Source organism: Bombus affinis, chromosome 3 (assembly GCF_024516045.1).
Source record: "Bombus affinis isolate iyBomAffi1 chromosome 3, iyBomAffi1.2, whole genome shotgun sequence".
Taxonomy (NCBI): Eukaryota; Metazoa; Arthropoda; class Insecta; order Hymenoptera; family Apidae; genus Bombus; species Bombus affinis.
In genome coordinates, this window is record NC_066346.1 from 14,561,297 (window position 1) to 14,589,035 (window position 27,739).

The 27,739-nt window shown below is 40.5% G+C and overlaps 1 protein-coding gene and 1 long non-coding RNA gene across 5 annotated transcripts in view; both read right to left on the reverse strand.

Annotated features, from left to right (window-relative positions):
* LOC126914796 (A disintegrin and metalloproteinase with thrombospondin motifs 3-like) overlaps positions 1-27,739 on the reverse strand; it is a 76,474-nt gene that overhangs the window by 6,743 nt on the left and 41,992 nt on the right. For 2 of the 4 annotated variants that reach the window (XM_050719216.1, XM_050719217.1), the window contains exons 1-3: positions 6,532-6,567; positions 5,971-6,063; positions 5,102-5,337 (exon numbers count right to left, since the gene is read on the reverse strand). The exons of the other annotated variants lie outside the window; for them this stretch is intronic. In XM_050719216.1, coding sequence (XP_050575173.1) covers positions 5,102-5,337; positions 5,971-6,063; positions 6,532-6,552 — 350 coding nt within the window. In that variant the 5' untranslated portion in view covers positions 6,553-6,567. Of the gene's footprint in view, positions 1-5,101; positions 5,338-5,970; positions 6,064-6,531; positions 6,568-27,739 lie in introns of those variants that run through there. 4 annotated transcript variants of the gene reach the window in all.
* LOC126914933 (uncharacterized) lies at positions 9,133-11,445 on the reverse strand. Its single transcript, XR_007709953.1, has 2 exons — positions 10,839-11,445; positions 9,133-9,860 (listed from the first exon to the last, which is right to left on the reverse strand). It is a non-coding gene; the product is annotated as an uncharacterized LOC126914933 (long non-coding RNA).

The window sequence follows — 27,739 nt, forward strand, 5'->3', positions numbered from 1 at the left end:
TATATTTCAGTTAGGCTCTGGTTTTAGTAAACAAGAAAGATTTATAATATCTTAAGAGGATGTTTAGCATGAAATCATGCTAATAAGAAGTTTTTCATGTTTTTCTTCAGGCTTAAAATATTTTTTAATGTTGTGAAAAAATTGGGTTGAAAATGAATAAAAGGGTGCAACAGGGTATTTAAACAAACTAATATCTCTTATATGAATAAGTCGAGTGATATGCTGTAAATTATTTTCACAAAAAGACACCCATTTTTATTATTGTTTTCTAAACAAAATTCAATATGATTTGTTATACCTGTAATAGGAAGTTTCTTTAACTAACATTTAGTTATCGATCCTATTTTTATTGAAGTTTAACAATACTGTTCAATGTTAATAATTATTAATTTATAAGTGAAGGGTAATTCCAACGAAGAAAGATATCATTTGCAAACAAATAGTTTCAGATAAAATCAGCATTGGTACTGTAAATTTAAGATATTATAAATCTAATATGTATTGTATCGCAAAGCGGGATTCATGATGAAAAATTAAATATAAAAGTCCATGAAATTTCGCAAATTTAAACATCTCAGTTTGTACAGCTTTAATAAATGTGGACAAAAGTTTAGTCTATCTCTATATTTAAATAACGCATGATATTTAATTCTACAGTATAATTAAACAAAGATTCGAAGCTGAAAATTTCGAAATATAATTGAACAATATATCGTACAATAAATGTTATATGATGTTCTGTAAAGGAGAATTGCATTTTTACGAAGAGGATCAAAGATAAAAGAGATTTTTGTTGAACGATACGACCGTTTCGAAATTCCATTTTGATCTTGTGTATGTATAGTGTATCTCGTACAAAAGATATTACAACAAGCGTCCAGTCATAATGTGAAACATTAATCAAAATTTCTAATCTCGAGTGTTTCAAGCCCCAGAACTCATCTTAATAAATATAAGAAGGACAGATTAAATTCAATCTGATTTTTCTAATTTTCTCGTTAATAATTAAATATGAGCATCAATCAATCAATAGTTCATAATGCACGGTATAATGCGTGTATAACATTCATCTGATTTCAATTAACTTACGTTTAAGCAAAATAATTATTCGAACTAGTTTATCATTCACATTATTACACATTTTAATTGTATATATATCTAGTACAACATAGAAAGGATGTTTTAGGATTATGAGTATTCATTTAATTTTTAAGAAGAACAATAAGATTCAATACATGTACACAATAGTTAAAAATATGAAATCCAGTCGCTTTTGCATTAAGTACCATTTCCTCGTAAATGAACATACAAAAGATAAATGTCAATAACTATAAATGCCTGTTTAATGTTTCTTTTTTGTTACGATTATATATGTAAAATTAGTTCTTGTAATGAATACTGCTTATAGGAATAAGGATTATTTTTCACTTGAAATAAGTTTGCTTTGATATTTTAAATGACTGAATAAAATGCGGACAAAATATTTTAACCATACACGTAAAGATTCAAGTACGTTACATACAATAACTATAAGAATATATTTTTAAAAACGTAAGAATTTGTACTTTAGATAGCAATGCGTTTAAAAGTTATTTTATGAATTCACTTTATTAATTACTGATTTAAAATCTCCAGCATTTTCAGTAAAATGTCCAGAAAGTAGAAGAAAAGTACAACAAAAGTAGAAAACAGTTAATTTTGTAATATAAATTTATAGTCTACCGAATTAATACTCATATTTCTAAAACAGGGTCTATACACTTTCAAAATTTCAATCAAATCATATGCATAGTATTTCTTTTATCTCATATTCTAATTTCACCACATTGAATTTTCTAAAGAAAGATGATCTATTTATTTTATATAACGCAAATCCTTTATTTTAGATATGCAAAGTCAAATATATTTTTGTCAATAAAGACACAAAAAATCTTAGATGTCTAAATGTCAGCTTTAAGAACAGTAGACTTGCCTGCCTTCAAACTTAAATGTCCTTTCCAGTAGTAAAACTTAAATAACATTAACAACGGCAGTAATATTTACGCCTACAGATGGAGGATATTAGACTTCGATTAAAATACAAGTAGCTCAATAAATATGTGTCTAAGTACGATGGTTAAAGAATAACGATTCGTCATTCTTTATTCCAGCGCTTAATGCTATCCTTCTTTCAACAAATACAATCCTAGAACAATGCCGCTGAAGAGAAATGTTATACGTGAATTTATTTGCCTTTGCGGGACGAAGGTTTATTAAATTATTAAATGAAAATATTAAATGAAAATGAATATGTATAATTATGTGTATAAAAATTGATATATGTATGTATGTATAAAATATATATATGTATGTATATATATATATATATATGTCGGGTTGGCGTTAAGATTAGAGTTAGGTTTAAGGGTGTGAAACGAATCCCTATTGGCGCTAGACGTGATCGTTATGCAATAGAGGAGATATTTACTAGTGCAAATATGACTATGATGGAATTGGACAAGTAATCGCGATAATTAGATACTCGAGAAGCAAATGACAATGATCCTAGGCTCAATAACGAATCCGCGGTCAACGGGATGACGAACTTTACCCTTCGTTAGCGTCTAAGTTACACTGTATGTTAGAGCAAGGGGCAATTATTACGTATACGAAAGACAGGTCGATTGCCGATGAGATCGCACTAGAGAGAGTGGCTCTCCGTCGCGGTGACGCTGTCGAAGAAATCTATGATGGGTGTGCCTAAGGGCACGATCATGAGAGTGCCAAGAGATCATCGGATTCGCGGAGAAAAGTCTTCGTTCGAAGGGTGAGGGAAATTGAAGTTGCTGTTAATTGGTCAATTTCCATGTTGGTGGTTAGAGAAAGATATTAGCTGTCCTTGGGAAAAGTTGCTAGCGGGAAGCGTCGTTCGTGGAAGGATAGATTTCTCTTATCTTCCCGTAGTGGGGGCACAGGCTATTTGTCTACTTGAAAGACTTTGTATAATTGAAACTTAATATTCGTAGCCGGTCCTCGCCCAGCTAAACATATACTGTGAAGATGCGTTGGCATCTGGCAATCACCTTACCCGAAGGACAAAGTCTGCGTGTGGCGAGCCACGGGGCAGAAACCATTGAAACGTTTACCGTCGTGCCCTGTCCCAAGTATTTCTTTTAAGAAGAGCTATAGAATTACTTCATGCCTTTGTTAGACAAAACGTTCATCCCTTTGACCGCGGCTACGTTCGGCGACTGATTGTCGCCTCGAGCCCGAGCTCACTATCATAAATCTCAAATAAATACAGTCGGATCGAATGACAACAGTTTCTTAATACGGCTATGGTGAAATCTAAATTTCAATACTAGGGGTCTTCCCAAAGTTCCAAAGGGAAGGTTCCGGTGTTCTTTCATCTCCGACATATATATATTATTATAATGACTTATTTTAATAATGACTTAATTTGTATAGTAAAAACAGCTAAAATCTCATGTAAGATTGTTGGGATGTTACGTGATATTTCTGTTGCATCATTGATTATCGTTATACTTTGAAAAATAATTAAGGAAGCGAACAATGCGTGGACGATTATGGCAGTTTTATTAATAAACGAACGTTTAATAGAGAATATGGATTTACTGGATAAATAAATGTTTCATTAAATGTAACTGTTACGTGCAGAATAATATGTTGTTACATGTATGAACTAAAGTTGATGTAATACTCATATTATATTTATGGTTTCAAAGAATTAATAAAATCTGCTGAGATTCAAACGTATGCTCTCCCTTTTATTCTATGAGAATTAAACATTTGGAAGATTTTATGAAAATGCACTAAACAATCAGAAGCATCTGTTTCTCCTTTTCATTTTCTTTTTTTTTTTTTTTTTTAAATATGTTGATTGCCACGCGATTTTTATACTTATTTTGACTTGGATAGATAGATTAAAGCGTACCATACCAAGACATTTTATTCTTGCAAAATATTCTAGTCTATTTGCGTACCTAAACACCTAAACACTCAACGTGTTGAAGAATTTCTGTACAAAACAATTCCATCGCTTTGTCACGCTTAACGGCTCAATCATCGAAACATGTATCATAACGCACGAATTATGATAAAAAAGAAACTGTCTTTCGAATAAAAGCAATCCGTTTGCCAGGTGCGCTTAAGGATGTACAGGACGTCGACGGAGCAAGTGTACGAAATACAGCCGCTGGAGGGTAACAGTTCCGCTCAACGTTACACTCAACAGCCGAAACAACGATTCTCTGAAATGCCTACTCCGTCGGTTTCGCCGACGTCTTCTCTCCGAAAGCGCGTCTCGGAACTGCCAAGAGCCGCGAGTGCATCCGTTTCCGGTGCTGCGGGCATTGTCTGCTCTAATACGGATCTGATATCGATCGTAAGCTCGTTAGCGTCTTCCGCGATGGAAATCAACCGATGCGGCGAGGAAGCGCCGAGTTCCCGGGACGATAGCAAATCAAACTGGCCCGGAAAAACGACCGAACAGAAAGAAAGTCGATCGAAGAGCTTCCGTTCCAATAGCTTCGACGTGTCGACATTGCACGGAGCTAAAAGTAAGCTTAGCGGATCCTCGAAAGCCGCTATTTCGACCTTTATGGCACCGTCGAATTGGTTCACGAAGAGACACCAACCGATGTCGAAGAAGCCGAAAGATTTAGTAACGGCCAGTTTAAGTCTCAAGTTCGATAAATCGAAGGTAGTGAAGGCGATGAAGGAAACGTTGGGTAAAAAGTCCCCTAATAGCGAGGTCAAACACAAAGTCGTATGGGACAACACTAGTGGAACCAAAGTGGACGCTCAGCTAAGTTGTATTTCTCGTTACGATATCGTTTCTTGTTTAAGAGCCATCGTAGGTGAAAGGAGGAATGCAAGAACGCACATAATACGCAAAAATCTATGGCAGATTCAAAGTACAGTACTCGTTGTGATATTCGGTAAAGATAATAAGTTCTCCTATGGAGATTTCATTTTTCAAATTATTCTCGTAAAAGTACGTATTTGCATAAATAAATAGCACAGGGTCTCTGCGTAAATACCTAGGCCAGTTATAAATATTTCAGTTTGCCAACGATATCCCAACATGTGGGACACTCACATGTGTGCTACTTCGTGAGCGATGATAAAGGTGCTGGTCAAGCCTTCGTCTCGATTTAACGCGCACGATCTCGCGGGATAGCATACTCCTGACACAGGTGCGTAACCGGAAGGACCTCCTATATCTAATCGCGTCAACCATACAGCAACATCGTGATTTACGTCCTTCGAGGACAGCATCTTTCTGTTCCATTTGTTCACGTTCTCGAGAGATCGTCTGGCATCGCCACGGCGGACCTACGACAACGTTTAATATTTTCTTAATAAAAGCTAGCAAATATTACGAATATATTATATTTATTATTACATCATGCATTATATACTATATATAAATATTCGTCAATGATAATAAATATATGTGCAAGTAATCGTGTTGTTGATTGTAATCAAATGTAACTTGTAACGCTATTAGTATTTTAATCTTCCTGAAAAATGTTGAAATGTTGATTCAACAGCAGAGAAGAATAGCAGAAAAAGAAAAGTAAAAGGAATCGCAAGTGTCGTATATCAATGATATTATCATAGGTCTATAACATTAAATTAAGATTCTTAAGAGATGAAAAAGGTTTAATAGTCGATTATACAGATATTTCGGATACACGATAAATGCGAGGTTTGTCAATGATCCGTGAAAATTGTTTGTTTGGAAATTTGTTTTCAAGGGATCGTTCACGGTTGTCCAATTTAACAAAATGGAACTCGTTGCATTTTATCGATCTAGAACGTCATGCGCAGATATTTTGACCTATATAATTTATATACCATACACTGTACAGATAAGTAGAAAATAAAATAATTGACACTCGCATATGCGTATCTCAGATAGTTACTACTTTAGTTAAATGATTTAATTTAATGGAAATCGCTTACCATAACGTCTCGTTTTTCCGCGTATAAAATCATTCGTACGATCACTAGAATCATGTTGGATTCGAGCGATGGGTCCATGTAAATTGCACTGACCTAGGATTAAAATACGTACGAAAATGTAACAGGCGTTAAAACAGTATTACAGCCTTACAAATAAATTATTATTCAAAACTCTCGTAAATACATCGTATCTTATATAATTTTCCTAAAAAATTAATTTTATTCGTTATATTTATCTTAGGAAATGTACGTTATTAATCTCAACAGCATTGGAAAACCAATTACCGAATGGCTGAAATTAATCGATTACAAAATTCCATTACGGATAAATTATTCGCTGAACTTTTTAAAAGATACGTGTAAGCTTTGAACAGTGTAAACAGAAAATACAGAGCTTCCATCCGAATATACGATCGAGATGTTTGAAAGCAAGTAGCGTACCTTGAAAATACAGAGATACGCATAACTCTGCCCTATGTTTCCCGGTTGCTTGCGTACATATGTAGGAGGAGGTATTCTATATCTAAGTATAATAACAGAATTTCGTTTGGTATTACTTACGATGTTTAAAAGAGCCAACATATATTGCTGTACTCGAATTCCATGAAATTCTTCCACGGAGTAATCAGCAGCTATTCCAAGCTCTAGCCATCGTGGCGGCGAATCCTTAGCAGCTGGTCTTTTCTCTATGAAATGACTTATCTTAGAAATCGACTTATCTTCCACGAAATTAGAAAGTCTACTCGACTCGACTTGATAGCTTAAACGCATGATTATTAAAAGCATAAATTAATATCTACGAGCAAGTATTCGTGGAATAATTATTATGATATAAATAATTATTTCAAAAGTATAATTTCAAAAATATCAATTCGGTATCACCGTGAATTTCATCCTGCAAATTTCTTTAAAATTCTTGACAAATTTTGGTAAACGTATTCCTCCAGCAAATTTTTCTATTTTTCTATTTTTTTACATTAAATTAGGCAAGATAGATAAAGATTCGTGCAATGGACAATATACATATGTGTAATAGACAGGGAATAATAAAATAAATTAAAAACAGCGAAATATAGATGAACGTGTAGAAGATCAAGCGAGAGTGGAACGCAATAGGGAGAATACTTGTAAACCGAGTTTCTTTTAAGGCTGAAGATAAGCTATTCTTATATTACATGCTGTTATTATTACTTTTGTACACGATAGATTGGAATATCAGTACAATTTCTTTCTTTCAGTAATATTCGATGATTCGTTAATTTATTAACCGCTATATTGTACGTGGTAAGTAGAAAAGCAACGATTGTACAAGAATGGCATTTGGAAAAATATTTGACTTACTTGATAATCTGTTCCTTTGCCATTTAGGACCAGAGAAGTATCCAATTTCCTCGGGATTTGTTATTTTATATAGGTTGGGGTTGATAATCAATCTCGGATCCACTCGGATTGGTTATCACACCTTTTATTTTATCTCTTATACAAAACACCAAATCACACAGCAAACGTCTAAACTCTCCCAATGCGTCTTAGCAATTAAGGCGTGGTCGACTCCTATGACAAAAGAGCGTCGTTAGGAGTCGTACCAACATAACCCTAGTAACCTTTTAGTAACTAGCGGTCATACCAACTGAGCATTTCTCAACAGGATTTACGTCGATCGATAATTCTTCCACTATTGTATCGTTGTATTCTGTGGAGACATCGTCTTTTTCATCGTACAGAATCAATTTCTCAGCTTCTGGATATTCCACGTCGAAGACGTCACCGGAAAGATTATAAAATCCCTGAACATCGTGGCTTAAGGAATCGCGTTTGCTTCGTTTCGACTTTTTCTTAATTTCTTCAACTTCAAATTTATTCGATTTCCCTGTAACCGAATTTTCAACGTTTTACCACGTTTGCCTGTCTTATCTTCGCTATTCTCGTTACGGATAAAATGAAAAAATAGTTGCAAAATTTCTGAAATTGTAAATACGACCAGACTGGAACGTATCAACGACATATACGGTGTCACAAAATTGTGACAAGTCAATATTCCAGTTGTTAGTTTGTTGAATTTACGCCACCGCTGATTAAACGTATCACGCTTTAATAGAAAATTCAATTTCCCAGCGGGGAAAATGGAATTTTGCGCTAATTAAAGTATTGCGCTTTTGTACAAAATTCCATTGTTTTCTGTTGCCCGTGAAAATGCAATTTTACGACGGACATTTCAGACAAATTTCCATCAGACGGCTTTCCATCCGTAAAAAAGAATGCTATCTATAAAAGTATGATACAGTGCACTTACTTGATTGCAATGATATCTCAACGATTATTAACAGATACCAAGATGTCTCGACAGTTGCAAAAATCTTTTATAAATAAATTACACGTGGCTCGCGAATCTGTTTCAACGTTGCTGGAAACTTTTTGCGTATATGATATACGAAGCATTTCGAAATGATCATTGCAGCACTGTAGCGAGACACGCCTAACTTGATCGTATCGATGAAATTTCAAACGGATTTGGAAGTGTGCGTAGAAGTTATATTTATCAGGGACACGTACTTTCCAAAAATCATCAAACTATTCGAACAGTCAATTATTATTTAGTATGTTAATAAGCCACGATGTAATACTCTTAAAGAGTTAGAAAGAATAAATTTTCGGAAAATGGAACAATTTGACTTTCAAATGGCTCGTACGTGATGTAATCATCTGTTTGATGAACTTTTAATTGCTATCGTAGATAGGATCGTAAAATACTACGAACGTTACAGACATTGTCGTGATTTTCCTATAAAGTAACACACGACGCGTAGTCCGTTTGATGTTCGATTTGCTTGGCTCTTGTAATCCAATTTCAATAAAATTGTACAAAATGCACGTGATATGAAAGAAAATATAAAATATACAAAATACTCTTTACTTCTCTTTTTTTTTTCTTTTCAATCATATCCTCAAAAATATGAATTTGCATCAAAATCTACAGTCTAATTAGAATATTAGAAAGAATATTCAGACAGACGATGTATATAAAGGAGATACAAATTACGACGATGAGAGAACTCGCAAGATATTTGTATCTGTGAAATTGCAACTGTTGCGTCGATAAATATCTACGCCGATTAAATTTTTGATACACTTCGGATTCTCATCAGAAAACCAGTAATAACATATTTCTATTTCGTAATATATTTCTGATATACAGAGGATGCTCTCAAAAATATATACACCCACTTTAATTAAATGGTATCGTGAAATTGCTGCATCGTATTATTACAATTTTTATACAAATCTTCCTTTCCTTCAATTTTGTGTACATTTCGGATGTATTCCTTTCTTTTAATCCTATTAATGGATCGATAGATTTAATTTTATAAAATTGATTTTTTGAATATTTATACATTCCATATCTTTTTAAGCACCACGTCACATGATTCTTTCGGTAGAAATAACTGCGTAAAATTACATTTTCTCTGTACCTGGGAGCTTTTGCGCGGTGAATTTTATACGATCGAAGCCCCTTTTTCGAGTGGCGTGGGTGCTTCGGCATGGGAAAGTGCCTCTCCATTATCGTTTTAGCTGGCTGTTTCCATTTGTATAAAATCGTCGTTATTATCGTCTTTATCACAACGAAACCATCCCATTACATCAGTGTATTTAAGGTTTCCCCACAGTTACCCCATCATTCGAGCAATCCACGTGCTTTACATAATTCTCAATATCACGTTTCCATTTTCTAACATCTGTGACTGTAGCTTTTCCAACGTCACGTACTCTTGATGAATTCTATCGCCGATTCTTACACCACCTCCCACGTTTTTAATTAAATTGTATTTTCTTTCTGTACGACTGGAACGTTGTTAGTTTCATACCAAATTCTTATTTATCGGAATTCTATTCTATTCTATTCGAACAGAGAAAAGAATGTGTAGATTTTTTAAAAAGAAACTGTTTTTTCGAGCTATCGCGGGGAGACGCGGTCGTTAGAATACGCGTCAACGGGAGTCGTAAATTCCCGTTACGATTAGAATGATCGACACCACGAATAGTTCGATCCCCGTATTTCGATTAAGATAATAGGGGTGATTCAGGTATGATAACACTGTGGCTCACAGAGTTAAAATATATATTTCCAACACTTAGTATACACGATTGAATAGATATAAACACTTAATAACTTATCACGCTGCAATAATATAGATATGAAAGTAACACGGTATGAGACTTAATGTTAGAAGTTAGATCTTTGACTGTGGTAGGAAATTCTGAGAGATATAGAAACGGTGAGAGTTATAGGGAATGCAGGAACTCTAGTCACCGTGAGAGACGATGGAAAACTCTGAAGCTTATTCTAATGTAAATACGGAGGAAAGCTTGGTATGGGTGTGCCCTTTGAACGAAGAACGCGGATTCGTTGCTTACATTTTTAGTTAGTAAAGTGAGGGCAACAATCCGCGATGTCGATTGGTTGGGACCAATGTTAGGAAGGAAGAGAGGAGGAAGAAACCTCCTACCAACTTGGGTCCTAGGCGACATTGTTTACAGGGAAACTCAGATTTTTCGTTAGGTATATCTCCGCTTTCTTCGTAATTCTGAAGAGCACGTAATAAACCCAAGGACCTTTCTAAAAACCGGCCGAAAACTCTTCTGGAATTAGAAAGTCTTTTCTGGCAAACAGATGTGCTTAGACCATGTGTGCGAACAATGCAGCTAGAATTGCAACTTTATAGTGGGTCCTTGGGCCTCTGGAGTGTTAGAAGGACGGCAGATAGACCGTTGGTTGGCAAGCCGCGCGGGATGGCGTGCAGATGTGTTGCGCGACAGAACAGAAACTTATCCGTCACTGAGAAATGTTAGGTTCGACTGATAAAACGTACAGACACCAGAGTATTCGTGGGAGCAGTCGAACATCAACGATTCTACGATCTCGGCATATTCCACCTCAAACGCGATTCCGTAAAATTCAAACTAATCGTCCAGCGAGCTGTTCCATGTTTTCCAAACTGAACAGATCGTGAGCATCGGCCAGCGATATGGGAAATGAAGATAATTTCCAATTGTTCGTAACATCTGACGATCATTCGACTTAAAACATAGTTCTCGCGGTCGCGGCAAACAAGTTACGCAGGCAATTTGTCAGCTGTCGAACGAGAGAGCTGGCTGGTTGTACTGCGTTGAAGCAGAGCGATTCGAAGAACGGCAGAGACGCGAAAGGGAAGCGTTCACCGAGAATACGTCCGTTTCGTCTTTCTCGTTAGACGGTGGAAATGAATTGGCGATTTCACCATGAATACTACAAAGGAAGTTAACGCTGTAACTGGCGCGAGTTTCGCGTGAAACGTAGCCTTTGACGAGGTGAAAGCCGGTTTGTTTGCGCGTCTCGCCGAACAAATCCGATAACTAAAATTGTCTGACGAAATTGTTTTACACGAGCCGTGTTCTCGGTAACGCTAGCGGCTATTTAATCAAAATTGTCGGCCGCGTTTCTCGTTGGCCGTTCGATCAACCAACGTGTAATTAAAATGATGATCTTAATAGATCCTCATGGACATAGATAGCGAGGCTGGCAGTTGGCGAAGCGAGCTAAGCAAATAGCGAATTATATCGCGTGTTATAACTGGATCGTGGAAGTTTGCGCATATTTTTACACTGATAAATTAACCCTGCTGCTGATCCTCTAATATTTCTCGTTCGATCTCATCTATTACAAATAACAGATACGTAAGACAACATAGGAAAATATATAAGTAAATAGTATCGCGAATAATTACGAATAATTGCATTCATTTTCGTTAAAGGTAAATTATATTGTATTTACGTGCCAAGGATAGAACTGAAATTGCCGCTGATATTGATTTATTCTTGTTAAATTTCAATGTCAGAATAAAAAAGTTTAGCAGTTAGCGGTTGCGACCTCTTTGAAAAGCGTGTACCTAAAAGTGTGTCGCGAACAGTAAGCGATGGCGAGTATACTCGTCGAACACGGAGTACGGGTGGCTGTTATAATATAGAATTAAGTTGTTACGAAACGACTGTTTTATTTTTCAATTTAGTACTGACGGGGCTCGTCGTAACGTAAAATACTGCCATCTCTTCGTGACGAGTATACTCGTGGAAAACAGCCAATTGGTTAAACCAGGACCAGATCACGATACTGTTTAAAGATGAAATTTGTAGAATGGTTAGAGTTAGAGAATATCGGAACTTTGTATTATTATAACGTTTACCATCGCTGCGCTCTCGATATTAACCCTTAACTGCTGCTCTGGGACTCCCAGACGATATAAACATCCGCGTAACTTCGCTCTCGAGCAACGCGTGATGTCAAGTGTCTTGGTAATTTTCAATTAAGTCGCCCCTTATGACTATAACTTATAACTTCTGATCTTTGTTCCGTATAGGAGTAATTGAGAACGTACAACTTTCCTTTCGCTTTGTTTCGTCTTGTCCATTATGGATGAAAATGCGATTATAGTTACGAAACGAATCATTCTTCGTTGATCGCGATACAATGGAAATGTTTACAGCGAACGTTCCCGAGTGCTTCGAATAAAGAAAGAACGATGCAATACGATACTCTTTGACTTATAAATAACTTTCCTTTGAGACCAATCGGTGGATCAATTTTCTGGCTCCGCAGACGCAATGTTACACGTAATCCTAGGAATCGTGAAGTTTTCAGTCTTTTCTAATATTATTTTTCAACTTGAAATTCAATCTATTGGACGTAGGAATATTTTTACTGTAAACTATTAGAAAAATGTCCATCGTATAATCGACGAGCATCGCGAGAGTAATATCCAGGCTTTAAATTCTAAAGGCTCGTTACCGTACAACTGTAGTAGGCAACGTCGTTGCTCTAAACACGTACGTAATTTTGTTCACATTGTATAACCGATAACTATTTTCTTTTTATTATTTCTTTTTATTCGAATGTCCTTCAGCTTTCGCTTTACCACCGTACATCATCCCTACGTCATGCACCGATACTATTTTTCTTTTACACTGTGACACTTACTTGTCTGCTTGACCATGCGATCCTGATCATCATGCAAATGGTCCAAGACTGTTGTCGTAATACTCTACGGAATAACTAAAATTGTTGTATCGTTCTAACACGTTATAGATTTTATTAAAGAGGAACGTTTACTCGATAGAAGACTCAGATTCATGAAATAAGACACCGGTTTTCCCTGACGCCACTTTACGATATAAATAATTAAACTTTTTCTCCCTCGTATATGGAAAGCTTAAAATACTTTTCCTGTATTATCTATGCCAAATCTCCTGTCAATTTCGTTACTAAAATAAATGTTACAGTTATCAGCAATAATCGCCTGCACTCGACTATACGTTTCTTTAATTAAAAATTTATCAAAGCGAAGTCTTCGATTCTTTAAATTCTGCAAAATTTGATAAAAACGCGCAATGACTCGAAACTTCCGACGAGTAATGTACGCGAAAGACTCTGTATACTCGTTAGGTCGTTCCTCAAACGAGAAACAGATCGAACTGTTCGCGTTCGAGTCAAACGTAAAGGGAAAAGATTAAATTTCCTAACTTTCCGTCGATAGGATCTTCATCGACGTTTATGACGGTTGACTTCTCTTAATTAGCGAAGCTTCAAGCTTTCGATATTTCCAAGTTTCAATAATTCTCATTCTCCGTTCGCCTTTCAATGACCGTTATTAGCGTGAGCGTGTGTCAATAATCAAAGCGAACGATGCTCTTTTGAACCTTCCTTTCCTCTTCCATTCGTCTTCCTTTTCAGAACGGAATAATGGCTAGATCTACTTTACTCGTTGCGCTGATTTAACGAGTGCGTGTTTATTCTCTCTTTATTCTTCGTCTGCTTCTGCCCTCGCGTCTGTTGAACATCGATTCGATTGCTGAACTCGACTGTGTGATTCTCCTATCAGGAACGACATTTGCGTCGGAATATACATGTTACGGTCGTTCTTTAAAATTCTTCTAAATTAAAAGTTCCTTAAAACTCTCCTAGCTGCAAAGTTCTTCTCCTGAAAGAGTCGCGGTAAACGTGGATATCTGACGTTACGCGTTCGTTAACGAGCATCTCTTATGTCAAATATTACAAAGCAACGATTTACCCAAAATATAGAAATATCTTCCGAAATAGCGGACTCATCGTTAGATTATTAGATCGCGGATGTTCGTGCATTTGTGGGAATTTTAAAAATGCAAAAGTCCATGAAACGTTTAGGAAACGTAGAGGATGAAATAAATCTCTATCCGTTTCGGTTTATTCAGTCGTATTCGTGAAAGTAGCAAACTGCACGAACATACGTATATTATTATTATTATATCTTGTTTTTGCGAAAAGCATTTCTCTTGCAAGCATTTGCCTTTTATATTTCTTACTTTTGGCGTTCCGCGTACTTATAGGAAATTGCAGCTTAATCGTTGCAATAAAACTTATCGCTTTCTATTTTCCGTTTCTGCACATCTTCGTAAATTTATCGTATTAGCGACGTGAAGTATAACGGACGATTGATCGTAAATTGAAATCACAAATTCCCCATCGACCATTTCACAACAGACTGCCGCAGTTGCATGTTTTATAGGGGTGAATAGCCGCAGAGAAATCGATTCCAGTTCTACAAGGGACAAGTGTTATTGCTTTCATTTGAGCGCTCTGCCTAAGTATATTGTTCGTGGATTTACTGCAACAATGTTTGGGATTCTAAATTGCAACCTCCCAAGAGAAAACTTCGAAATGCTCTAAATATCGTATCGGCTACTTTCACGTAATGATATATTTGTTTTTTGACAAATAAATAAAGAAAAGAAAAGAAGAGTAAAATACACATCGAGAGTATTTTACCTGGAATACGTATTCAAGGATTATTTGCAGATTTTTCAGACCAAAGATACTTTTGTAAAGTGTATAATCATTTATCTGGAAAGTATTAAAAGTATTTCGTTTCTAGTAGGATTATATAATATCAATATCGTATTTAGGAAGTTGTGAAATTGCGAACTTATTAATAGGAAACACCATATAGATACAGAGAATGAAATTACTGATCGATACGGAGGATATTAATTCATTTAATATCTTGGCGATAGCAGATGATCGCTTTGCAATTAATCAGTACTCTGCAATTTATAATTGGATATAATGCAGTTAATTATTTAAATCAATTGTTACGTGTGTAAAGATTGATAGCAGGTATTTATAACTTTTCTGCGATTTTCACATTAAGCATGATGAAGCAGTTGAATGATTAATTGATTCTCTTTAACATAGCCATGAGGGAGACGAATTTTTTTAAAAAGAAATATTCTCTTACCAACTACCGTCGGCAAAATACCGAGCGTAGGATTAAACTGTTAGTTGTGAAAACTATTAATATTAAATTAACGTTCGTTGGGACGATATTCGTTGGAATTATATTTTCAAAGTCTCATCTTTATGTATACTACCTGAAGTATAATATATCTGCAAATAGTGAAATATAAAATAGTGAAATGACGATGTTACAGTAAAAATTGTTTTATCGTACAAAATTGAATATCTTTGTGTATTTGCTACGATATAATTATTAAAAAGAAGAAGAAACTTTCGATCATGAGAAAGATGGAATATAATGAAATATATTCAGACATTGAATAAAAATTTTTATTTTCATTTCGGAGGATGGAACGAACACGAAATATGCAGCAAATTTTGCGAATATTTCAAAATGAAGGAACTGCGCAAATATAAATATTTGCAAGTTAATTGCACTTAATATGGAACACCTGACTTTAAAAGCTTCCCAAAAACAGAAACATGCTTTTCTTTTCAATTGCTTTCGAGAAATTAATAAGTCCTTTCTGTGTCGCTTTATAAATTCTTTTAACATCGATATTACGTTTTTTCCTAATATTAAATTCTAACAATTTCTTACAATTTTTCAGCTGAAAGTTGTATTAAAATAATTTTGGCAACTGCTGAAAATTGTTGAAATTGTTGCACCAAGAGCGTAATTTCTGGGAAGAAAGGGTCGATGAGAACTCAAATCCTTCCGGGACTGCTTTGCTCGCTCTATTAAACAAACATGTTTAATGATAAATCATGCAAAAAGTAATATTTTTTACGTTCATTATTTAACACAACTCTCAGAAAAATTTTATAGGCTGTCAAACGTAACAATCAACTGCATTCGATCAACGCATGCTTTCATTTTTAAGGAAATATTTCATTTATTATTTGCGTTATTACTTTAATAAACGTTTGCTATACCGTTAACGTTCATATCTATAAACCAACGTTTACTTACAGCTTTACCCTTACATAACGTCAATCTTCGAAAGAATTACGGATTTTTATTATACAATATATTAATCTTAGTTATTATAACGTTAAGTTATTAGCAAAATTACAAGATTGAAGTTACCAGAAGAAAAAAAGCGAGGTGTTCGTTTCCTCTTTTACAAATATAGAAGAGGAAGGTTGCTTAAGAATGATTAAAACGTAAAATGAAATTCTAATTAAATAAACGCCGTATTACCATTTTTCTACTATAGTTTCGAGTAAATTCCGCGCACTAATCGTATTTCTCTACGGCACAATAATAACATTCTGTTAATCAGTCTTTGAAATGTCACCGCAAATGTTCCATGTGCAACGTGACGTGTATTCCGTGATAATTTTCTTAAACTATATGAAGTTAATGTAAATTCGAGCTATCGCGGGGAGACGCGGTCGTTAGAATACGCGTCAACGAGAGTCGTAAATTCCCGTTACGATTAGAATAATCGACACCACGAATAGTTCGATCCCCGTATTTCGGTTAGGATAATCGGGGTGGTTGATGCGGTATAACACTGAGAGTCACAGAATTATAATAATATATATTTCCAACAATTAGTCTACACGATTGAAAAGATATAAACAATTAACAACTTTATCGCACGCAGATAATATAGATGTATACAATATAGAGCAAGGCTCTTACAATTGAGCTTAGTCTCTTGGTGGACGTAGCACGATATTATACTTAATAAAATAAGCGAATGTTTGGCTATGTCGCGGATCGACTTGAATTGGCGTTCAGAATTTGACTCAAAGTGTAACGTTCGACGTTACAAGTGTAACGTCACAAGGAACTGATCGACTTTTGATGATTTCTTTGTCTCATCTTTAAGACGACCCCCACTATACTTAGGTCACGCCACCGTTCGCGCCTATGATCACGTATGTCTGTTCTTGCGTGGAAAACGTAACGGACCAAATTCGACGTTTCGAGAACTCGCTGCTTGGCGACAGCTATGCGCTCGTCGATACATTGTATTTGATCCGGCGGTCAGATAAGACGATCTGACTGAGACATTATAGGGCCGCGAGTGACGGTTAGAAAATACAGCCTGTGTTAAGCCTCGTGGCGTAACATCCTCCCCCCGTTGAGAGGGTACCGATCAAATGATATGGTGTGGAGTCAGGTGCGTCGCTGGCGAATCTCCTTCGCTCCGTGTGGGTGGTCGGACTCGTCTGGATCTGGGTGAATGGGTAAGGGGACCAGTCTTTTGACGCCACGATCCAGGGTAGTTGTTGCCGTCTGCACGGTAGCGGTCCGTATGATTCCGTCGACTCCTGGATGGACCTTGATCACGCGGCCCAAAGGCCATTGCATGGATGGTACGTTATCCTCCCTGAGGACTACTACGGTGCCTACTCGGATGTCGTGACTGCCCTTGCTCCATTTATTTCGGATGTTCAGCTCGTTCAGGTATTCTCGATGCCAGCGGCGCCAGACATGTTGTTTGACCCTTTGAATGTGTTGCCAGCTGGAGAGACGATTGGATGGAGTGTCCCGGAAATCTCGTTCTCGAAAGCTTGTTAGTGCATCTCCGATGAGGAAGTGACCGGGAGTAAGGACAAGAAGATCGTTTGGGTCAGATGATATTGGAGTCAGAGGACGGGAGTTGAGGATAGACTCGATTTCAATGATCAGTGTGTTCAAATTTTCGTATGTTAAGAGCTCGTTACCTGCGACACGTCTGAGATGTCGTTTGAAGGACTTCACCGCAGCCTCCCACAGCCCGCCAATGTGAGGTGAGTTGGGAGGAATGAAGTGCCATTCGATTCGTCGATCGGCTAAAAAGGACTGAATCTTTACCTTATGATCGTCGGACTGCAGGAGGTTTCGGAGCTCTCGTAATTCATTGTTGGCGCCAACGAAGTTGGTGCCGTTGTCAGAATAAATTGTTACACAGAATCCTCGGCGAGCGATGAATCTTCGCAGAGCAGCAATGAAGGCCTCGCTAGTGAGATCGGTGACCAGCTCGAGGTGGACTGCTTTAACTGCAAGGCATACGAAGATTGCTACATATACCTTGATTTTTCGTCGGTTGCGATCCTTTCGTTCCTTGATGTAGAACGGTCCGCAATAATCGATTCCGACGTTAGTAAATGGACGAGATTCCGTTATCCGTGCAGCTGGAAGGTCGCCCATTACGTACTCTACTGGAGGTGGATTGGCTCGGCAGCAACGTACGCACTTCTTCAGCGTGCTCCAAACTTGACTACGGCCGTCGATAGGCCAGTAAGATCTCCTTAAGGCATATAAGGTAGCTTGAGTTCCGGAGTGGAGATTTAGGAGGTGTTCATGCTCGATTATGAGTGCTGTAACTGAGGATTTGGGTAGAATGATTGGGTGTTTTTGAGTGAAGGGCATTGGTGAATGACTGAGTCGGCCTCCGACTCGCAATATCTCGTCCTTGTCCAGAAATGGATTGAGTCGTTGCAGCTTCCCCTTCACTGCAGCATTTCGATCTGTGCGGAGAGTACGTATTTCATCTGGAAAATAACAGAGTTGTAACAATTTGACCAATTTGTTATGCGCATCGGTTAAATCATGTGTGGTTAGAGGTCCCCCCCGATCCTGTTTTTGCCTCCATCTGAGGCAACGAGCGGCAATTCTTATCAGCTTGGGCCAAGAAGAATATCTCTCCAGTAGACTGTGGTCAGGCGGAGTCACGGACAGACATGTTGCCTTCTTTTGCTCTGGTATTTCAACTAATGGTATTGGGTTCCACGACGGCCAGTATTTTTCAGGTTGTTGGAGCCATTCTGGTCCATGTTGCCAAATGGTAGATCGCAGGAAGTCTCGGGGTGATTGGCCTCGAGATATGAGATCGGCAGGGTTATCGGTAGTGGGAATGTGGCGCCAATCTGAGGTGTGAGTCTTTTGTTGAATCTCTGTCACACGATTGGCGACGAAGGTTTTCAGCGTGTGAGGTGATGTATTAATCCAGTGTAGAACGATTGTAGAATCAGTCCAGTAAACGGTCCGAGAAATGTTGCTTGGTAACGCTTGAAGAACTGTAGTGGCCAATGATGCGAGAAGAAGTGCTCCACTTAGTTCCAGCCTTGGAATGGTTTGTGATTTGAGTGGAGCCACCTTTGACCTTGCAGTGAGGAGTCGTGTCCAAACATGACCATCCGGAGCGATGGTGCGAAGGTAGACGCATGCCCCATACGCCCTTTCGCTGGCGTCGCAGAATCCGTGTAATTCGATTTCCGCTGCAGTCTTGATTATAGTTTTACGTGGAAACTTCACGTTATTTAGCAAAGGTAGCTGTGAATAATATTTGCTCCATTCTGTGTGTACGTCAGCCGGAAGAGATTCGTCCCAGTCAAGTTTTAAAGTCCAAAGTCGTTGGAGCAACATCTTAGCGCGAACGATCACTGGTGCCAGTAATCCAAGAGGGTCGTAGATCTTGGCAATTTCGGAGCTGATTGTTCTCTTCGTAATTCGAGAGGCGGTAGGATTGATTTTGACGGAATATAGGATCGAATCGTCAAAGGAATTCCAAACAACACCCAGAGTTTTGAAAGTTTGCGATTCGCCTAGTAGCAGCTTATCGTTTATGTCCTGCTCGGAAAGTCCTCGTAGCAGTGCCCGGTCGTTCGCTGCCCATTTTCGGATGTTTAAGCCGGCTAGTTTAAGCAATTCTATGAGCTCCGTTCTCAGTAGTTGTGCCTCGTTCTTTGTATCGGCTCCTGTGAGAACATCGTCGACGTAGAAGTCTCGCTGTAAGACCATCGCTGCTCGTGGGTATCGATGTCCCTCGTCGTCTGCCAGTTGTTTGAGGCACCGAATGGCTAGATAGGGGGCCGCTGACAGCCCGAATGTCACTGTGTTAAGTTGATAGGTGTCAACTTCTCCGTCAGAGTTGCGCCACAAGATTTGTTGGAATTTCCGATCCTCTGGACGCACAAGAAATTGTCGATACATCTTTTCGACATCGCCTGTGTTACGCCACTAGGCTTAACACAGGCTGTATTTTCTAACCGTCACTCGCGGCCCTACAATGTCTCAGTCAGATCGTCTTATCTGACCGCCGGATCATATACAATGTATCGACGAGCGCATAGCTGTCGCCAAGCAGCGAGTTCTCGAAACGTCGAATTTGGTCCGTTACGTTTTCCACGCAAGAACAGACATACGTGATCATAGGCGCGAACGGTGGCGTGACCTAAGTATAGTGGGGGTCGTCTTAAAGATGAAACAAAGAAATCATCTAAAGTCGATCAGTTCCTTGTGACGCGTCGAACGTTACACATTGAGTCAAAGATCTAACGCCGAATTTCTAACATTAAGTCTCATACCGTGCTACTCTATTATTGCAGCGTGATAAGTTATTAAGTGTTTATATCTATTCATTCGTGTATATTAAGTGTTGGAAATATAAATTTTAACTCTGTGAGCCACAGTGTTATCATACCTGAATCACCCCTATTATCTTAATCGAAATACGGGGATCGAACTATTCGTGGTGTCGATCATTCTGATCGTAACGGGAATTTACGACTCCCGTTGGCGCATATTCTAACGACCGCGTCTCCCCGCGATAGCTCGAAAATACATGGTCCTTCGAGCCGGATCACGTGCCATCAAAGAAGTGCACTAACCAGTGACTATACAGTGTCACGTGAAATCCACATTCCAACACCTTAGTCAACTGACCAAAGGAGCCGCCACCGGAGAGGAACACCTCCTTCGTTCAGCATCTACACGAGCCCACGCCACACTGTAGCGAGTAAAAACCGACTCTCTGACCAACGCCCATTTGATCCAGGTAAGATCGTTCCTACCATTAAAATCAAATATGGCCCAACCTGACTCGATCAACACATTGAGGCGGAGACGAAGCGGCCTCGCCAACCGCTTTACAATCACGAAACGCCAACTCGATGAATACGAAGAGTCTGGTCAAGTAGACAACGGCTACTTAGTATCTTGCCGTCAAGCGTTCGACGACGTCTGGAAGAAGTTACTCGCGGTTCAAGACGAGTTAGAAGGGTTAGATGAAGGGGAAGTCGATCGGGCCGCCGCGTTGTATCAAGAGAGGCTGGAGATTGACGTACGGTTCACAGGTCTCCTTGATAAAATACCCGCACCAAACCCCTCTCCGACTAAAACGCGCGATTCAGGCGTGAAGCCCGAGCCGACATCACTTACCTTACCAGAGGTCCGCGCTCCTCCGTTCGACGGTGCCCTCGAGAACTGGACCTATTTTTATGACACGTTCTCATCCACTGTAGATCGTAATGAAAATTTAACGAATGTCCAGAAATTTCAATATCTACGCGCAGCTATCACTGGACGGGCCGCACGGAGCATCCAATCATTGGAACCCACAGATGCCAACTACCCCATCGCGCTTAACACATTGAAGGAGAAATTTAATTGCCCCCTCCGGATCTGTATGCGTCATTGGGAATTGATGCGCAGTTATCCCGAAATAGAAAAGGAAACTCCTGAAGCCATTGAGGATTTGATGGAAACCATCAGCGTAAATCTCAAAGCGCTCGAAAGATTAGGACAGTCTGTAACTTCAGATGTAGTACTTATCGAGTTGATCGCGTCAAAATTGCCTTCGTCTAGTATGCGTAAATGGCAACGTACGTTGCCAAATCAGGAAGTACCTTCCTACCATCAGCTGATGGAATTCCTAAAAACACGAGCCAACGGGAATCAGCTCCTCTCTAAAGTAACGAAAACAAAGGAGCCACCCCCCAAACCTCATCGTCGCCGATATAACCTACCACATGGACGAACCTATGCTACAACCAGCAGGGCGCTGGTGTGTCCGACCTGCGACGGACCCCACAACCTCAGAGACTGTAAAGTTTTCAAAGCCAAATCAACCATAGAACGCCTTCAACTCGTAAAAATGGCATCGCTGTGTACAAACTGTCTAGGCAACGGACATTCGATAACACAGTGCACCGCGCGTTCGTGTCATATCTGCGGACGACGACATCATACGTACCTACACCGAGAACAAATACAAGAAAATTCGCGGTCGTCGAGCAGTCGTTCATCGAGCGGTCGGTCGTCGTCAGACAGTCGTTCATCAAGCGGTCGATCGTCGGGATGTCGTTCATCGTACGAACGATCCTCTCATGGACAATCGCCATCCGGATCATCGAAGTCGCGTTCGGTCCACCATTCGAGACGACCCGCCAAACATTCAAATAACCCTACACCTTCGGCTCCAAGCGATACAAAAGTTCACACTTCGTATGAGTCACGCGCATCACGGACCAAGGGTAATGTTCCAGAATCCTCGTCCAAAACCCAACCAGGTCAAAACTGACTAGACAAACGGGCCGCAAAGGAAGGGACCGAAACGACACATATATCTCTAGACGTTACGCCGCATCATGATCTGCTGGTCACAGCACAGATCGATGTGCTAGACAAGAGGGCATCTCCAATTCGAGCCAGAGCACTGCTAGATACTGGCTCTAGTATGAATTTCATGACTGAGAAATTCGCAAACTCCCTCGGTATAAAACGAAAGAGATGTTCGGTCCCAATCGGAGCCCTCGACGACTTGACCACTATCGCAAGGAGCCAACTAACGACAACCATTGTTTCTATGGATGGCAAATATGAACGCACAGCAACGTTTTTAGTAATCCCAACAATATCATCGGCAGTCCCAGACCACCCAATCGATCGGTCCGCTCTCCAGATACCCAAAAATCTAAAATTAGCCGATCCAACATTTCACATACCAAGCCCTATCGAAATATTATTGAGCTCGGGACCAACGTTAGCCTCATTATGTGTCGGGCAGATTAAAATATCACAATCCATCGATACTGAGTTATGTTTGCAGAAAACTCGCTTCGGTTGGGTTATCGGGGGGAGCCCATCCACGCAATCGGGCACACATTCGTTTCACATTACCACAGCCGATCTACAAACGGATCTCTCGCGATTTTGGGAAATCGACGAGGGACCATCCACCACACATTTATCGGAAGCGGAATTACAGTGCGAAGAACATTTCCGTAACCATGTCCGACGCAACAAGGAAGGGCGATATATCGTCGCCCTGCCCTTCAACGAGAAGCTTCCCACACTTGGGACATCAAAGTCCGTTGCAATGAGTAGACTCGCCGCTCTTTCTCGCCGGTTCCAACGCGATAAGCAATTCGAAGCCGCGTACAACACGGTGATCCAAGAATATTTAGACTTAGGTCATATGACCAAGATTCCGCACACTCATCCCTCAAATAATGGTTACTATTTGCCGCATCACGGCGTGATAAAGGAATCGAGCAACACCACTAAACTCCGGGTAGTGTTCGATGGATCAGCAATCAGCACCACCGGAGTTTCTCTCAACGACACTCTGCATACCGGACCCAAACTCCAAGAAGATCTGGTTGAGATTCTGCTGAGATTCCGATCACATCAGTATGTCCTAACGGGTGACATCGAGAAGATGTATCGACAAATTCTCGTACGCCCAGACGATCGTAAATATCAACTGATTCTATGGCGCAATTCCAACGGGGAAATCGATACTTATCAGCTCAACACCGTGACCTTCGGACTATCAGCTGCCCCATATTTAGCACTCCGCTGCCTGAAACAATTGGCAGAAGACGAAGGAAATCGATTTCCGCGAGCGTCATCGGTTGTACAGCGTGATTTCTATGTCGACGACGCCCTCACCGGGGCCGATACAAAGGAAGAGTTAATAGCGGTACGACACGAACTCACGGACCTTCTCAGATCGGGCGGCTTAAACATCCGTGAATGGGCATCTAACGATAAGGACATACTGCGTGGACTATCCGAGAGAGAGACAAATCGAACACTACAATTGGGTGAGTCACAGACATTGAAAACTCTAGGTATCTATTGGGATTCCCAGGATGACACAATACTGTACTCAATTGAACCCACAGCGACCATCACCCGTGTCACAAAGCGATCAATGAGTTCGGTGATAGCCCGAATCTATGATCCATTAGGATTGCTCGCGCCAGTGATTGTCAGAGCCAAAATATTGCTTCAACGCGTCTGGGCATTAAAACTAGACTGGGATGAATCATTGCCATCCGAATTGCATACAGAATGGGACCGATACTATACCCAACTACCCTTGCTTAGTGATATTCGATTTCCTCGCAAAACGGTGGTCAAGGCAGCCACTCAGATAGAACTACACGGTTTTTGCGACGCCAGTGAAAAGGCATACGGGGCATGTATATATCTGCGCAGTCTCAGCTCGGATGGACATATCGAAACCCAATTACTCACCGTGCGATCAAAGGTCGCGCCGCTAAAATCCTTGACAATCCCAAGACTCGAATTAAGCGGAGCATTGCTCCTCACCTCGCTAATGTCCATGGTAAAGAATTCCCTCACTATAGACGTTTCTCGGATCGTTTATTGGACAGATTCGACCATCGTGCTCCAGTGGATCAAGTCCTCGCCACATACGTTAAAAACATTCGTAGCGAACCGCGTGGCCGAGATCCAAACGAAAACCAACATCGCCGATTGGCGGCATGTGCCTACGGATGACAACCCAGCGGATCTGATCTCCCGAGGGCAGGCTCCCAAGGAATTCCTGCGTCCAAACATCTGGAAACACGGACCCGAATGGCTCAAGCAGCAGCAGGAGAACTGGCCGATCTGGATTCCTACACCGTCGGGGGACATCCCGGAACAGAAAAAAACGATCTGTCTAACGACGAATAACAACGATAACCCCCTCCTTCACCGATACTCGTCCTGGACCAGACTAATCAGAGTCGTCGCTTGGTGTCTTCGATGGAAACATAAACAACACCTAGCTGCCCATCTAACAACAGACGAATTAACCAGGGCTCACAACAGGGTGATCAAAATCATACAATCCGGTCATTTTGCGACGGAAATTCGGACACTACAGAAAGATCGAAGCAGGGACGTTGGAGGAAAACTACAACCATTAAATCCCTTCCTCGACGAAGATGGGATATTACGAGTCGGAGGACGACTAACCAACTCTTCTATACCCTTCAATCAAAAATACCCCATTATATTACCCAAAGCATCTGTTACAGAGCTCATCATAAACCAGGAGCATCGGAAAAACCACCACACCGGGACACAAGCCACCCTGTACGCGGTAAGATTGCGCTACTGGCCGATCGACAGTCGTAGCCAAGTGTGGCGTACCATTAAAAGGTGCGTCCGCTGCTGCAGAGCCAACCCGCCACCAGTGGAATATTTGATGGGTGATTTGCCAGAGGCGCGTATTACCGAATCGCGTCCGTTTACGAACGTCGGAATCGACTACTGCGGCCCATTCTACATCAAGGAGAGGAGGGATCGCAACCGACGTAAAATAAAAATATACGCTGCCATATTCGTTTGTCTAGCAACCAAGGCTGTCCATATAGAACTAGTCAGCGATCTAACCACCGACGCTTTCCTAGCCGCTCTACGTCGATTCATTTCGCGGCGAGGACATTGCGCAACCATCCTTACCGACAATGGCACCAATTTCGTCGGGGCCAACCGGGAGCTGCAAGAACTCCGGACCCTATTGCAGTCTGACGATCACAAGGAGAGGGTACAGAATTTTCTCGCCGACCGACAGATACAATGGCGTTTCAACCCTCCAAACTCACCACACTTTGGCGGTTTATGGGAAGCCGCGGTGAAATCCTTCAAGCGCCATCTCATCCGCGTCGTCGGCACGGAGCTATTGACCTTTGAGCACCTTCATACTCTTGTGGTTGAGATTGAAGCCATCCCCAATTCACGCCCACTGACTCCCATATCACCCGATCCGAAAGATCCCCCTGTCCTCACTCCCGGTCATTTTCTAATCGGTGACACACTCACGAGTTTACGGGAGCGTGATTTCAGGACAGTTTCATCAGGACGGTTATCAAGTTGGCAGCGCATCCACCAGATCAAACAGCAGTTCTGGAGCAGATGGCATCGAGAGTACCTCAACGAGCTAACCCGCCGCAATAAATGGGACAAGGGCAAACATGATATCCGAGAAGGCACCGTAGTAGTTCTCAGGGAGGATAACGTACCACCCATGCAATGGCCTTTGGGCCGCGTGATCAAGGTCCATCCAGGAGTCGACGGAATCATACGGACCGCTACCGTGCAGACGGCAACAACTACCCTGGATCGTGGCGTCAAAAGATTGGACCCCTTACCCATTCACCCAGATCCAGACCCTTCCGACCACCCCCACGGAGCGAAGGAGATTCGCCAGCGACGCACCTGACTCCACACCATATCATTTGATCGGTACCCTCTCAACGGGGGGAGGATGTTACGCCACTAGGCTTAACACAGGCTGTATTTTCTAACCGTCACTCGCGGCCCTACAATGTCTCAGTCAGATCGTCTTATCTGACCGCCGGATCATATACAATGTATCGACGAGCGCATAGCTGTCGCCAAGCAGCGAGTTCTCGAAACGTCGAATTTGGTCCGTTACGTTTTCCACGCAAGAACAGACATACGTGATCATAGGCGCGAACGGTGGCGTGACCTAAGTATAGTGGGGGTCGTCTTAAAGATGAAACAAAGAAATCATCTAAAGTCGATCAGTTCCTTGTGACGCGTCGAACGTTACACATTGAGTCAAAGATCTAACGCCGAATTTCTAACATTAAGTCTCATACCGTGCTGCTCTATTATTGCAGCGTGATAAGTTATTAAGTGTTTATATCTATTCATTCGTGTATATTAAGTGTTGGAAATATAAATTTTAACTCTGTGAGCCACAGTGTTATCATACCTGAATCACCCCTATTATCTTAATCGAAATACGGGGATCGAACTATTCGTGGTGTCGATCATTCTGATCGTAACGGGAATTTACGACTCCCGTTGGCGCATATTCTAACGACCGCGTCTCCCCGCGATAGCTCGAAAATACAGCCTGTAATGACATACTGATGAAAACGAAATCTTAACAGGATAAGAAATATGTCGTCTTGTAGTTTCGGTCCCGTATGAAGTACGTCGTTTAATGAAACTCCGGTGGTGGTTGGTGCAGATCCGTCAAACACAACTCGGAGTTTTGTAGTCCGGCTGGATTCTTTGATCACGCCGTGATGTGGCAGAAAATATCCGTCGTCCGTGCAGTGGTCCGTGGTGATCTTCGTCATATGTCCTAATTCCAAGTATTCTTGTATTACGGCGTGATAGTCGGCTTCGAATTGTTTGTCTCGTTGGAATCGACGGCAGAGGGAAGTGAGTCGCTTCATTGCCATGGCTTTCGAAGATCCAAGCGGAGGAGTTGTTTCGTTGAATGGGAGAGCGACAACGTATCGCCCTTCGTTGTTGCGTTGAACGTGATTTCGAAAGTGCTCCTCGCACTGTCGTTCCGCTTCCGAAATTCGTGCGGTGGACGGACCCTCGTCGATTTCCCAAAAACGGGCGAGGTCCGCCTGTAAAGCCGTCGTGGAGGTGTGAAATGCGTATGCTAATGATTGTGAGGT